The sequence below is a fragment of the Gopherus flavomarginatus genome, chromosome 18 (genome assembly GCF_025201925.1).
Source record: "Gopherus flavomarginatus isolate rGopFla2 chromosome 18, rGopFla2.mat.asm, whole genome shotgun sequence".
NCBI lineage: Eukaryota > Metazoa > Chordata > Testudines > Testudinidae > Gopherus > Gopherus flavomarginatus.
In genome coordinates, this window is record NC_066634.1 from 22,788,467 (window position 1) to 22,802,175 (window position 13,709).

The 13,709-nt window shown below is 58.8% G+C and overlaps 1 protein-coding gene across 1 annotated transcript; it reads left to right on the forward strand.

Annotated features, from left to right (window-relative positions):
- The first annotated feature begins 222 nt into the window (after window positions 1–222).
- On the forward strand, window positions 223–13,633 carry SIRT2 (sirtuin 2). The gene is made up of 16 exons (XM_050928576.1): window positions 223–338; window positions 1,926–1,972; window positions 2,679–2,727; window positions 3,773–3,889; window positions 4,681–4,722; window positions 5,771–5,877; window positions 6,619–6,675; window positions 7,183–7,251; window positions 7,673–7,802; window positions 8,613–8,672; window positions 10,036–10,091; window positions 10,802–10,878; window positions 10,962–11,013; window positions 11,411–11,478; window positions 12,196–12,262; window positions 12,868–13,633. The coding sequence occupies exons 1-16, from the start codon at window positions 323–325 to the stop codon at window positions 13,051–13,053; spliced, it is 1,200 nt and encodes a 399-aa protein (XP_050784533.1). The 5' UTR covers window positions 223–322; the 3' UTR covers window positions 13,054–13,633.
- Window positions 13,634–13,709: the final 76 nt, after the last annotated feature.

Genomic DNA, 13,709 nt, shown 5'->3' on the forward strand with positions numbered 1-13,709 from the left:
GCGCGGGGCACGCTGGGAATAGGGGCGGGGCGCGCTCGGCGCTGGGAGTTGTGCTGCTGCTGCCGCGGGGCATGCTGGGAGATGGAGCGCTGGGCACGCTGGGAGTTGTAGTCCTGCCCGCGGGGCATGCTGGGAGATGGAGGGCGGGGCACGCTGGGAGTTGCGCGGGGCGCGGTGGGAACTGTGAGTCAGGGGCGGGGCGGGGCGCGCGGGGCGCTGGGAGTTGTAGTCCTGCCGCGGGGGGCGGACCCGCTCCCGAGCCGCAGTCGGGCCTGGCGGAGCCGAGCGGGGCAGACAGCGGGGCAGCCCCGCGCCGGGCTCTATGGCCGAGCGGGACGGTAGATCGCGGGGACACCCCCAGCTACGGCGCCCCGCCCCCCGCCTCATCGGGGTCCCCCCCTTCCAGGGGCTTCCTGCTCCCAAGTCACGGCCCCCCCCTGCGCAGCCGGGGTCCCCCTTCCGCCTGGGGCTCCTCGCCTTGTGCCCCCACGGCCCCCCCTTCCCGGGGACTCCTGCCTCCCGCCCCCCCCGGGACACAGGCACCCCTCTTCCCCTCCCATCCCCTGAGTCACTGGGGGGGCCCCTTCCGCCTGGGGCTCCTCGCCTTGTGCCCCCACGGCCCCCCCTTCCCGGGGACTCCTGCCTCTCGCCCCTCCCCCCCGGGACACAGACACCCCTCTTCCCCTCCCATCCCCTGAGTCACTGGGGTTCCCCTTCCGCCTGGTGCTCCTCGCCTTGTGCCCCCACGGCCCCCCCTTCCCGGGGACTCCTGCCTCTCGCCCCTCCCCCCCGGGACACAGACACCCCTCTTCCCCTCCCATCCCCTGAGTCACTGGGGGGGCCCCTTCCGCCTGGGGCTCCTCCCCTTGTGCCCCCACAGCCCCCCCTTCCCGGGGACTCCTTCCTCCCGCCCCCCCAGGACACAGACACCCCTCTTCCCCTCCCATCCCCCGAGTCACTGGGGTCCCCCTTCCGCCTGGGGCTCCTCGCCTTGTGCCCCCACAGCCCCCCCTTCCCGGGGACTCCTTCCTCCCGCCCCCCCCGGGACACAGGCACCCCTCTTCCCCTCCCATCCCCCGAGTCACTCGGGTTCCCCTTCCACCTGGGGCTCCTCCCCTTGTGCCCCGATCCCCCACGGCCCCCCCTTCCCTGGCACTCCTGCCTCCTGCCCCTCCCCCCCGCGACACAGACACCCCTCTTCCCCTCCCATCCCCTGAGTCACTGGGGGGGCCCCTTCCGACTGGGGCTCCTCCCCTTGTGCCCCCACAGCCCCCCCTTCCCGGGGACTCCTTCCTCCCGCCCCCCCGGGACACAGACACCCCTCTTCCCCTCCCATCCCCCGAGTCACTGGGGTTCCCCTTCCGCCTGGGGCTCCTTCCCTCGTGCCTCGATCCCCACGGCCCCCCCTTCCCAGAGACTCCTTTCTCCTGCCCCTCCCCCCGGTCACAGACACCCCTCTTCCCCTCCCATCCTCCAAGTCACTGGGGTCCCACTTCTGCCTGGGGCTCCTCGCCTTGTGTCCTGAGTCCCCACGGCCCCCTCATCCTGGGGACTCCTTCCTCCCGCACCCCCTGGGTCACAGACACCCCTCTTCCCCTCCCATCCCCCGAATCACTGGGGTTCCCCTTCCGCCTGGGGCTCCTCCCCTTGTGCCCCGATCCCCCACGGCCCCCCCTTACCGGGGACTCCTTCCTCCCGCCCCCCCCGGTCACAGACACCCCTCTTCCCTTCCTATCCCCTGAGTCACTACGGTCCCCTCTTTCCCTGGTGGGCTCCTGTTTCCCTGCATCCTGAATCACTGGGAGCCTCCCTTTCCTGGGGGGCTCCTGCCCCCGCCCCCAGCTTCACCTGAGCCAGCAGGGTCCTCTTTCCACCCAGGCCCTTTCTAATAGTAACTTTGATTTTTTTTCCTTTCCGTGTTGCAGCGGCGGGTGCCGGAGGAATTGAGGCAGAGAGGGGCTCGGACTCGCCTGTGAGTATGGGGGAGGGAAGGGATGTAGAAGCCCTTTTAGGTAGGAAGTCAGGGTTCCCTTTTGTGGTGAGGCCCAGTGAGCTTGCCAGGAGGGTGCATATACTTGGTCTGAGCTAACCCACTGCATCCAAGGGTCAAGGGGAAACCCCATCAGGTCCTAGCTAACCCTGTCCCTCCTCGTCCCCTACAGTCCATCCCCAGGGCTCAGCCCCGTGTGGCTTTCAAATCTCACAGTGGTGACACTGGACCGCGGTGAGAGTCTGACCCAACAGTTCTGCAAATTGTCCCTTCTGTGTCTGGCATGAAAATCCTTAGAGGGACGGAGTTTGGTCATGATCTTCAAACCCTTTTCTGGTGATAAGCCACCAAAGCACACTCCTTCGTGGAGCCGGGAATAGAACCCAGGAGTCCTGACCCCCCAACTCCCTGCTCTAAAACTGACTCAATCCCACTCCACTTCCAGAACCAGGAATAGAACCCAGGTGTCCTGATCCCCCCCAAACCCCTACTCCAGTCATTTAGACCCCACTTGCCTCCCGCAGCTGGGGCTAGAACCCAGGAGTCCTGACTCTCCTTGGTTCCAGTTCCCCAGCCGATTCTACCCCAAACTGAGATGCTTCTAAGAGCAGCCAGTAAAGGCAGAAGACAGTTCTGTGTTGACGTTGTCTTACTTCACCCACTGATGGTTTTATATTTTGTTCTTCAGGACTCTGATTCTGACTCCGAAAACGGTGGCGCCTCTGGAGAGTCTGAAAGTAGGTGGCTTGTGCTTTATTTTAGAGTGGAATTGGGAGCGTGGGGAGGCCCAGCTGCATGGGCTTCCTTTGTGATATAGAGGGGATGGACTGTGCGTAGCCAGCTAGCGACAGCCTGAGAGAGCCACCTGGGTCTGTTAATTTATGGCTATTCCTTCCTCTCGGGAAGCTGTAATGCGTCAGGTGAACAGCGGTAGCATCTGCAGTTAGACCAGCCTTTTCCATCCAGGCTTCAAGGCAAAAACTGGTCTGTGGCAGGAATCGAGACTGAATAATCTTTCTTGATTGTGCTTGTCGGGCCCCTGAACGCCTCTTGGTTTCTAACATATTTCTCCTCATAACGCCCTGGGAGGCAGGGCAGTACCATTATCCCCAGTGTACAGATGGGAAAACCGAGGCATGGAGCCTGCCAGTCTGGCGACACCACCTCCACAAAAGACGTTAACTGAACTGACTGGCGTGCTCTTCTGCTGGCTTCGCTGCGTCGGCACTGGGGGTTCTGCTAGCACAGCTGTGTCACCTAGTGAGCGTGAACACTCCTAGCCCACAGAGCTGCCCAGGGAGAACTTTGCAGCGTACGCCAGGCCTGAGTGACTTGTCCAGCGTCTCACAAGGAGTCAGTTGCAGAGCTGTGATTTGAACCCTAACCACTGGGCCCTCCTTCCATTCTTCCGCAGCATCTTCAGGGCACTTTCCAAACATTAACTGATCTTCACAATCATCTCTCTCTTTGAGACTGGGAAGTGGGTTCCTGAGGGGGAAACTGAGGCATAGGGAGAGGCACTGCCTTGCCCAAGGCTGCTCAGCAAATCCATGGAGGAGCTGGGATTAGAACCCAGGTATCCTGGCTCCCAGCCCCTCCTGCACTAACTACTACCCTCACTTCCTTCCCACAGCTGGGGATAGAACCCAGGAGTCCTGGCTCCCGGCTCCCTTACTGTAAACACAAGCCCCCTACTCCCTTTCCAGAGCTGGGATCAGAACCCAGGAGTCCTGGCTCCTAGGGGACCACAGCGGCTAATGTTGTTTGTTCTCTCCCTTTCAGTGGATTTCCTGCGAAACCTCCTGTCCCGGACGCTGGGCCTGGGCCGCGAGAAGCCGGAGAAGGTGCTGGATGAACTGACGTTGGACGGAGTGAGCCGCTTCATGCAGAGCGAGAAGTGTAAGCTGACTTTCCCTTCTGAGACCAAGCCAGGGAGTGAATCCTCGTTCTAATCCCCCCAAACAGGAAGGGGAAGGTGCTGGGGGTAACCGTGCCTGGGAGAGACCGCGGGCCATAGGGGCTGCCGAGAGGGAGGTGTAGAGCCGACCATGGATGTGGCAGGGACTCCATGCTGGTGTAATTTACAAGCCGGGGAACAAGTCTGACTTACACATTCATCGGTGCTCCGGTGCTCCTGGGAGAGATCAGCCTCCATGGGCCTGAGTCACAGTTACTCCTCCTTGGCACTTGGGACAGGGCTGGTGGAGGTGTCTTTAAACCTCCCATGTGCTGCTCGTAATATGGGCCTGGCATAACTTAGAGCTGTCTCAGGGCTGCTCTGCTGAGTCTCTGCTCCCCATGGCCCCTGTGTGTTCTGGCCGGTCTGGTCCCCCATGCTGGGAGCGGGGGCCTCTGTGCCAGCTCCATGCCAGCTGGGGAGGCCCCTAGGGAGGCTCTGAGGGCTGTTCCTCCTTGGAGCAGCACAGAGGGGCCTGCGTGTAACTGCAGATCAGGACCTGGTCCAGCAGAGGTCAGGAGTGCGGGGAGCTCCCTGGTTTTGATCTCGATGTTAGACCTGACAATCTAGAGGTTTGCAAATCGGCGGGGTCACGTGACTGTCGTGAGGTCTACCAAGGCAGCCCCTTCCGCCTCCCCCCCCATCCCCCCCTCCGGAAGCGCAGAGAGCTTGGGGCTGTTTCCCAAGTAGCTTTCCAGAGTCAGGTTTGACGCCTCCCTCTGTCACTTTGCAGGCCGGAACGTCGTCTGCATAGTGGGCGCTGGGATCTCGACCTGTGAGTACAGCAGCGGGCGCGGCGGTTAGAACATTCATGTTGAAAAGAAACCAGCGCGTAGCAATAAACCGAGGGGGTTCTGATACGGCTCAGTTTCCCATAGTGTTTCTATAGCACTTTCCATCTCAAAGCTGTCTACGAGCCACTGCTGAAATGCAGCCACCTCTGGGGTGGAACGCGGCAGCTGTTTGTACAGGGATCTCTCACCCCTCCATGGAAATGCAGACGACTCTTGAAGATGGCAGCTGTTTATACTGGTCCCTCTTCCAGTGCCGAGACGCAGCCAGTTCTAGGGTTGGGGCACAGCAGCTGTTTATGCAGGGATCACGCATCTAGCACTGAGGTGCCTCTGCCTCTGGTGTGGAGCGTGACACGAGAGGAAGTGACGATGGAAACTGCAGGAGGATGGTAGGGAGGCAGGATGGAATGGCGCAGGCTGGAATTTGACCAGAACGCTGTCTCTAAAGCCAGGGTGTTATTGGGCAGAAGGGAGGGGAAGGTGCTATGGGACCTTGAGTGACCAGGAACATTCAGGACATTGTCTTGTTTGAAAGACAGCACCTCTGGCATCACAGCGCCCCCTGTTGGGAAGTGGCTGAGCAGTTAGTGGGGTTATATCGCGTGTCCAGACTTGCACGTTAGCAGAGTTTCATAGCCAAAGCACCTGGCTTCTGGGCACTAAGCCCTGGCACTGGTCAGACTCACAGAAGACCTGTCCTCACCCGGAGTGGGCTCCCTGTAAATCCTGGGATGGATTCTGTGGGGATTTGAGGGACTTTGGCAGTTCCCAAGTCCTGGTGAAGAATCCAGAATCCCTAGAACCTGATAGCTCTGCCCACAGCTCATCTAAAATGTGCTGGTGGCACCCTAGAAAATGAGCGTTACTAGAAAACTGCTTCCCTGCTAGGCTGAGGGACACGGAGGTGACCAGCCCCTTGCCAGAGGGCTCCCCCGGAATTGAGGCATCTGTTCTCCGTCTCATCCCATTGACCGACACCACTTGGTGTTTGGGTGGGTTTTCTAAGAGGCTCCCCTTTGTGTCCCTCAGCCGCGGGGATCCCAGACTTCCGGTCGCCCGGCACGGGGCTCTACGCCAATCTGCAGAGCTACAACCTGCCGTACCCTGAAGCCATCTTCGAAATCAACTACTTCAAGGTAGCACCCTGGGTTCCTCCTGCCTCGGAGATCCCCTTCCACAGTGATCGAGCATTGCCCGGTGGGCCGCCTAAAGGGTCCCTTTGATCAGTTTCACCCTCCCACATCCTAAAGAATTCCCCTCCGTCGTCCACACTTGCAGACCGGTCGTATTCTTGTCCAGCCCTGGTACCCGAGGCAGCCAGAGTTTGGTCCACAACCGAGGATGGACTGTGGTTAAAAACACAACTGGGGCTCGCAAAACTGCTCATGTTTCTAGTCTCATTGGGGAAACTGTCCCAGTTTAATCTTCTGAAGATCTCGGGGATAGACGCTGGCACTCGCTGCCTCCCTTTTCGAGCCAACCGGCCAAACTAAATCCCTGTCTCTCTAAGACACAGGCAGCCTGGCACAAAGGAGGGCCGAGCCCCAGTAGCACCCCGCTAGAGCTGATGGGAGCTCAGCACCGGGCCATAACACAGGGATGGGGGAATCCGTAGCACCAGAGATCAGGAGCCGTGCTCGTTTTGCACAGAGGTGGGTGCGGAGTTCAAATACCGGGGCACAGGGAGAATTGAGGGTGGCCAAAGAACTCCTCCCACCTCTGCTTGAAGGCCTGATCCTGAGAAGTGTTCGCCAAACCCAAGAACTGTGGGGATTGCTCAGTGAGGAATCATGTTGAGGGACACACGGGATTTGTTCGGAACCTGTAAACCAAACAACCCGATCCCCCAAAACGTCTGTCTATTTCCCTCCGCACAGCAACACCCAGAGCCATTCTTTGCCCTTGCCAGGGAGCTGTATCCCGGACAGTTTAAGGTAAATCCAGCCTGAGCTATCGGACGCGCTTCTCTTTCTCTAGCATCTCAATACAGAGGCATTGTGTAGCGCTGTGACCCGGAGACTGAGCGCCAGAGCTCCTGGGTTCATTCCTTATTCCAGGGAAGGGAAGGGGTCTGGGAGCCGGGACTCCTGGGCTCTCTGATCCTGGCAGTGGGATGGCAGGGTATTTGGGAATAGATCGTGGATCAGATGAAAAGACCCAGCCAGACGCCCCTCGCTGCAGATCACAGCGCTGTCCCCTCCGGGCTGTGTTGGGCCCGATCCATGGATCCCATTGGGTCACACCATCCGGCCTCCAGCCACTGTCCCGCTGTAAGGTGTAAAACCCCCCTTGATGCACCTTCCCGGGCAGTCCTAAGCCAGGGGGCAAGATTCCCTCCTCCCCCTGTGAGCTGGGAATCTGCTGGTGTAAATAAAAGGCAGGCACAGCTGCTGCTGACCTACAAGGGAATCCTCAACGCTGTCCCCCCTGCTCCGTTCCAGCCCACCGTGTGCCACTACTTCATCCGGCTGCTGAAGGAGAAGGGTTTGCTGCTGCGCTGTTACACGCAGGTGGGTGACCCCTGGAAGGCCCAGCGAGGTGCGGGGGGAGGGCATGGGGGTGGGCTTAATACACTTAAGAAGCTGGGACTCCCAGCCCATGGGAGGGGGCACCGCCCCTCTTCGTTCCAACAACATCCCCCAAGCTACTGAGGGACACCCCCCTCCATGCTCCAGGAGCCTTCCTGCTGCTCTCCAGCACAGCTGAGCTACTTGCTGACTTCCTGCTCTCCAGCTGATCAGTCCCAGGTGGGGTTAGGCCCCGCCCCCTTTAAAGGGCCAGCCACACTGTGATTTGGGGCGGAGGGGGGTCTAAGTGGGGCATTCAGGGGCGTCAGCTCAGCCTGGGAGCACCAAAACTAGGCCTGGTCGGTTTCACTCCCTGGGTCCCGCAGCGTTACAAGAGGCAGGTGGGTGTGTCTGTCCCTTGCAGAATATTGACACATTGGAGCGGGTGGCTGGACTGGACCAGGAAGACCTGGTGGAAGCCCACGGCACCTTCTTCACCTCTCACTGTCTCGGCTCCTCCTGCAAGAAGCAGTACACCCTGGACTGGATGAAAGGTACCTCTGCCCCCGGCTCTCCTTAACTGCCTCCATCAATGGCCGCACCGTTCAGAGTCCCCGTGGTGCCCCAGTCCATCGCCAGTCGAGATGGGTATGTAATCCACAAGGCCCTGTTACTCCCCGTCCATTCCAAGAGCTCCCACCCCGCCAATAAGAGAAGGGGCATGGGGAGACAAATCAGCCTGAGGACATGACAGGAGTGAAGCAAAGACTCCTGCCGGGTTCTCCCCCAGCGAATGGACAGCCTGCCGGGGGGGAGTGAGAAGCTAGGGGAGAGTCTGTCATGCTCAGGCTTGTCCTGAGCTCGGAGCTCTGGTTAATGGTGGGGAGCAAAAACCGCGGGACTCACCAGGATGGTAGCCGATCTCTCTGACAGACGCCTGCATGCTCAAAGGCGAGGCGGAGTGTGGGCATTTGAGGTTAGTGATCTCTAGGTCTGCATAGCGCTCAAGAGGACGAGGCTGTCGTTCACGTTCCCTTGGGTCTCTGCACAATGTTGGGACCTCAGGAATTGCCTGCCTGGATCAGACCAGATGCCTGTCTAGCTTGGTATGCCGTCTCTGACGGTGGCCCGAAGCTGGAGAGGAAGATGCTGGATATGTTGTGATCTTCTGTCACGTTTGCTAGTTTCCTGATCTTTTGAGTGTTAGGAATCTGCTCGAAGCTTTTTGATCTCTTCCAAAACCTGTTAGAATCGCTAATGTTCATAACTTGCGATTGGTTCCCATCAGAGCCTCCTGTTCCCGCCTCCTCCAAAGCTGAGTTGAGAATCCGGCCACTGACTTTCATTCTTTTTCCCTCTTTCAGAAAAGATTTTCTCGACTGTCACCCCCAGGTGCGACAAATGTCAGAGCCTGGTGAAGCCAGGTGAGTGTCTAGTTCTCGCCCACTGGTGATTCATTCGGGGGGGATGAAACTAACCTGGTCTATGCTAGGAACATACATCGGTCTCACTTTGTGTCTCAGGGGCGCGAAAAATCCACCCCCCCGAGGGACACAGTTATACCGACCTAACCACCCACAGTGCTAGGATGACAGAAGAATTCTTCCATTGATTTAGCCATCACCTCTCAGGGAAGTGGATTCCCTGTGCCGATGGGAGAACCTCCCATCGGCGTAGGTCGTGTCTACACTGAAATGGTGTCGCTGCACCATTGTAACACTTTGAGCATAGACGTACCCTAAGAATTGGAGCATGGATCTCTCTTCATGTCTGTCTCTGTGTATGTCTCTGCTCCTGCAATGTAGTCTGGGAGAGCAGCTTAGCAGATACCGGTGGTAACAACGCTCTTCTCTTCTGATCTTCCTTCGGCTCCAGAGAGCTCGAAGGATTTAGCAAATCTGAATTTGCGGCTCCCCTGAAAAGCAGCGAGGAGAGTTCTGTCTCCACCTCTGAAAATGCAGCCATCTCTAGCGCAGAGCACAACAACGGTTTAACAGCGGGCAGCAACGGTTGAGGACAGGAAGTGAAGAATCCCGTATCTAATTGAAATGGCGGAAGTGGGAGGGCAGGGAGAGGAAGAGGGAGGTGATTTCTAGGAAGGTGGAATGAAATTCCCCTGAGACTTGTACGTTTCCAGGGCTTTTTGTTCCAAAAGTGATTTACAAACATAGGCACAGAACATGGTTGAAATGCAGCCATCTCTGGAATGGAGAGCAGCAGCTGTTAAAAAAATCCCCCCAGCACGGTGACCGGAAAGCCAGTTTTGGCTAAGGGCGCCAGAGCAATCACGTGCTCTTGGGATAAATTCCCCACGGACTGTATATTTATTTGTGATGGGGTCGCACCTGGGGTCCTCGTCCGTGCCTGGGGCTCCTTTGTGCTACGTGCTGTACATGTTTGTTGCTATTAGATGTATTATGGTAGCGCCTTGGGGTCCTAGGCCGTGGACTCGTCAGGGACCAAGCCCCTATTGTGTCAGGGGCTGTACAGGCACAGAGCAAACACATGGTCCTTGCCCCAAAGAGCTATATTCGCAGCGGACAGGAGCTGGGGGCTTCTGAGGGGTGTCTGAAGTCTGTGGGGCCAGATCCCCAGCTGGTGTGAGTTGATGTCACTCCATGGGAGTCAGTCATGGGAGACTGGTGTAAATCAGCCGAAGCACCACTGACTTCACTGGAGCATTGCTGACCTACCCTAGCTGAGGATCCGGCCCCGGGAGGCTGACGATCTGCCGTGGCTTCTCCTCGGCCCTTGTGCATTGAGTGTGACGGCTTCTCTTCTCCCTAGATATCGTGTTCTTTGGGGAGAGCCTGCCCCCCCGCTTCTTCACACTCATGCAGTCAGTAAGTGCCTCAGCCAGACGTGCTCCCAGCGTCGGCTCCCCAATAAACACCTCCCCACCCCCAAGTCTTGAAGCAGCAGGTATCTGTCTTTGATGCAGGCAGGATACTAGGGTAGATGAGTCAGTTCTCTGAGCTGGGACAGCAGCAGGGAGTGTAGGGAGGGATCCTCAGTTGGTCTGATAGGGAGCGGGGCAGATATATGGGGCTGGATGGGCCCACTGGTCTAATTCAGGGGTGGGGGGGGCAGTTTGATTGGGGACTGGGGGGAATATACAGGGCTGAGTTGGCCCATTGGTCTGACCTGGAGGAGAATACAGGGCTGGGTAGGAATATGGGACTGCATGGACCCAGTGGTCTGACTTGTAGGGGGGAACACAGGGCCGGGGGGGGTCCGTTGGTCTGATGTAGGGGGGAACACAGGGCCGGGGGGGGTCCGTTGGTCTGATGTAGGGGGGAACACAGGGCCGGGGGGGGTCCGTTGGTCTGATGTAGGGGGGAAACACAGGGCCGGGGGGAGTCCGTTGGTCTGATGTAGGGGGGAACACAGGGCCGGGGGGGGGTCCGTTGGTCTGACGTAGGGGGGAACACAGGGCCGGGAGGGGCCTATAGGGCTGATTGTCAGGGCAGTAGTGTGTGTGTAGGGGGGATTACCAACCCCATGGTGGCGGCTGGCAGCATGACGCTAACCCTGTGGCCCGTACTCCCTGCAGGATTTCCAGAGGGTGGATCTGCTCATCATCATGGGCACGTCGCTGCAGGTGCAGCCCTTCGCCTCCCTCGTCAGCAGGTGGGTGGTGCTCCGGGGCCGCCTGCGAGGCCCCCTCCTGCGACTTGCCCCCTCCTGACCTCCCCTCTCCTTGTCTGACACAGGGTGCCCACAAATACTCCGAGGCTGCTGATTAACAAGGAGAAGACGGGGCAGGTGAGGCCTCTCTCGGTGCCCAGGAGCTGCGGGGATGGACTGCTCGAGCGGGTACCGACTGGCAGGCCTCCCACGCCAGCGGGGATGACACCACCCTGCTGGCCTGACATGTTTGGCTGCATCCTGCCAGGGGAAGGGGGTGGAATTAGCACTGTTGGGGGTGGGAGGGAGGCAGTTGTGATGTCCTCCCCTCCCCCCCGAGTTTTTTCCCAACCCACTCCCCAAAATCTTGGACATCCACCTAGCGAGCCCAGGAGAGGAGTTGGGGGGAGGGGGCAGGAGTCAGGGTTTCTCCAGGGGGCTCGTATAGTCTCCTGGTGGCCCCCAGGAGGCCCCCTCTCCCCCACAGCTTCCTGAGAGCCTGTCTGTCCTCACCAGTGGTCTGTCTTGTCTGCAGAGCGATCCCTTCATGTCCCTGATGGGCCTCAGCACCGGCATGGACTTCGACTCGGAAAAGGCCTACAGGCAAGTTCCCTGGGGCCGAGGGGCCAGGTCAGGTCAGGTCGCACAGCCCACCCTGAGAGAGGGGTGATGGTCAGGGATGGCCCGTTTCGTTGCTGGGGGGCAGGCTGGGTCCACCTGGCTCCTGGGGTCCAAGGGACAGGAAACGGGCTAATGTTTAGGGCAGGGGATGGGGGGGCCTGGACGCCTGGGTTTTCTGCCCAGCTCTGGGAAGGGAGTAGGGGTGTAGTGGGTTAGAGTTGGGGGGCCGGGAGCCAGGACTCCTGGGTTCTATCCCCAGCTCTGGGAGGGGAGTGGGGTCTACTGGTTAGAGCAGGAGGGCTGGGAGCCAGGGCTCCTAGATTCTGTTCCTGGCTCAGGGTGTGTGTGTGTGGGGTGTCTAGTGTTTAGAACTGGGCATGGTGAGAGCTACACCTCTTGGCTTCCTGCCCTGCCTTTGCCACTGAGTTGCTGAGACCTTGAGCAAGTCTTCGAACCACCACGTGCCTCAGTTTCTCCTCTGTAAAACAGGGCCAGCGACCCTTCACAAGTGGGGAGGCCACTGATGCTGAGAGAGCCCTTTCAGATCCCTAGCCGACAGGCACTAGAGATGGGCAGCAGGCTCTTCTGCCTCCTGGGCAGGTGATCTGGGGTGGGGGGATTCTCCCCGATCACAAAGCCATTTCATTAACACCCGCTTATTGGCTTCTTCCCCTGTGGGGCTGTCCCTCCCCGCCCCAGGGATGTGGCATGGCTTGGGGAGTGTGACGAAGGCTGCACCGCACTGGCAGATCTGCTGGGATGGAAGGTAAGGACTCCTTTCCCGTGTATTCCTGCCTCCTCGTGTCTACGCACCATCCCAGAGTCCTGTGCAACCCCTTCTTAAGAGCCCAGGTGTCCTGGCCAGAATCCGAGCTCTGGTGACCCCATTCGCTTGGAGCTGCCTTTGCTGCAGGCCTGCTTAAAAAGTTGCCGCGTTGCGCCCCAGAAGATGCTGTGTTTCAGCTCCGGGTAAGCGATTCACAGACGTAGTTGCCCTGCCCTTCCCCCAGAGGTGGCTGCATTTCATAGTGTGTGTGTTGGGGGGTGGGTATGCTATCCCTGTACAAACCGCTGCCGTGCTCCGCTCCAGAGTTGGCTCCACCTCTGCGCTGGATGAGGGATCCCTGTATAAACAGCTGCCATGCCCCACCCCAAAGGTGGCTGCGTCTCAGTGCCAGGTGAGGGATCTCTGTATACACAGTACGGCAGAGCGAGCTGAGATCCTGGAGGAGGAAAACGCCTCTCTCAAGGACAAGGTGGTACAAACAGTGCCACCAGAGATCTTTGCTTTAGCCCCCTTCCCAAGATGGTCAGCTTCTCCCCCGCTCTACCCCTTGCTCGCCAGCCCCACTGCCCTGTGTTTTTGTGCAGAACGAGCTGGAGGAGCTGGTGAAGAAGGAGCACTCTGCCATTGATGCCAAATCGGGGCAGGCAGGAGAGGCTGGGGCAAGCCCTTCCCCTCCCCGGGCTGGGGCAACAGCAAGCCCCTCCACTCCCCCAGCGAAGCCGGGGTCATCGACCCAGAAGGAAAGCGACGCTGGAAGCAAAGCGGAATGATGGAGCCTGGCCGTGGCTGGCAAGGGCCGTTAATTGAAGCGGATTAGAACTCGCCACTGCCTGGACAGTCTTCCCCTATGAGGGATGAGCACCGTCTCTGATCTAAAGAGGGCTGGGAGCTGGGCTCACCCCAAGTTTGCAGCTTGGGGGGGAGGGGTTGGGTCAGAGAGGCTGGGGAAGGGATGAGATTCAGGGGAGTTTGACTCCGGAATCGCCTATCCTGGGTGAGCTGGGGCTGCTTTGAATCATTTTGCGTTAACCACGTGGTTCGTTATTTCCCCACCGAGCTAGAATAACTGAAATCCAGGGCTCAGGGAGAGCACCGCAAGATAGACATGCATTTCCTTTCTAATTCGTTCCCCCAGCTGGGATTCCGTTTCCCGGAGACCCAGCTCACTAATATGTCAGGCCCCAGACTTTCCGACAAGTGTCACCAAAGCTATTAAGTGCATTTGGGCTGAAAATCGAATACCAGCATATTATGCAATCCCCAGCTCCCCCATTCTGTGTTTAATTTGGATTAGTTATTGCAATGTATTAAGTATCACTTGACTATTAAATTTTAGCATCTTGGAGGCAAGGCTTGCGTTGGCTTTTGGGTCTCTCTCCCTCTGAAATGAATGTATAAAGGAAAATCGAATTTTGTACAGAGTCGT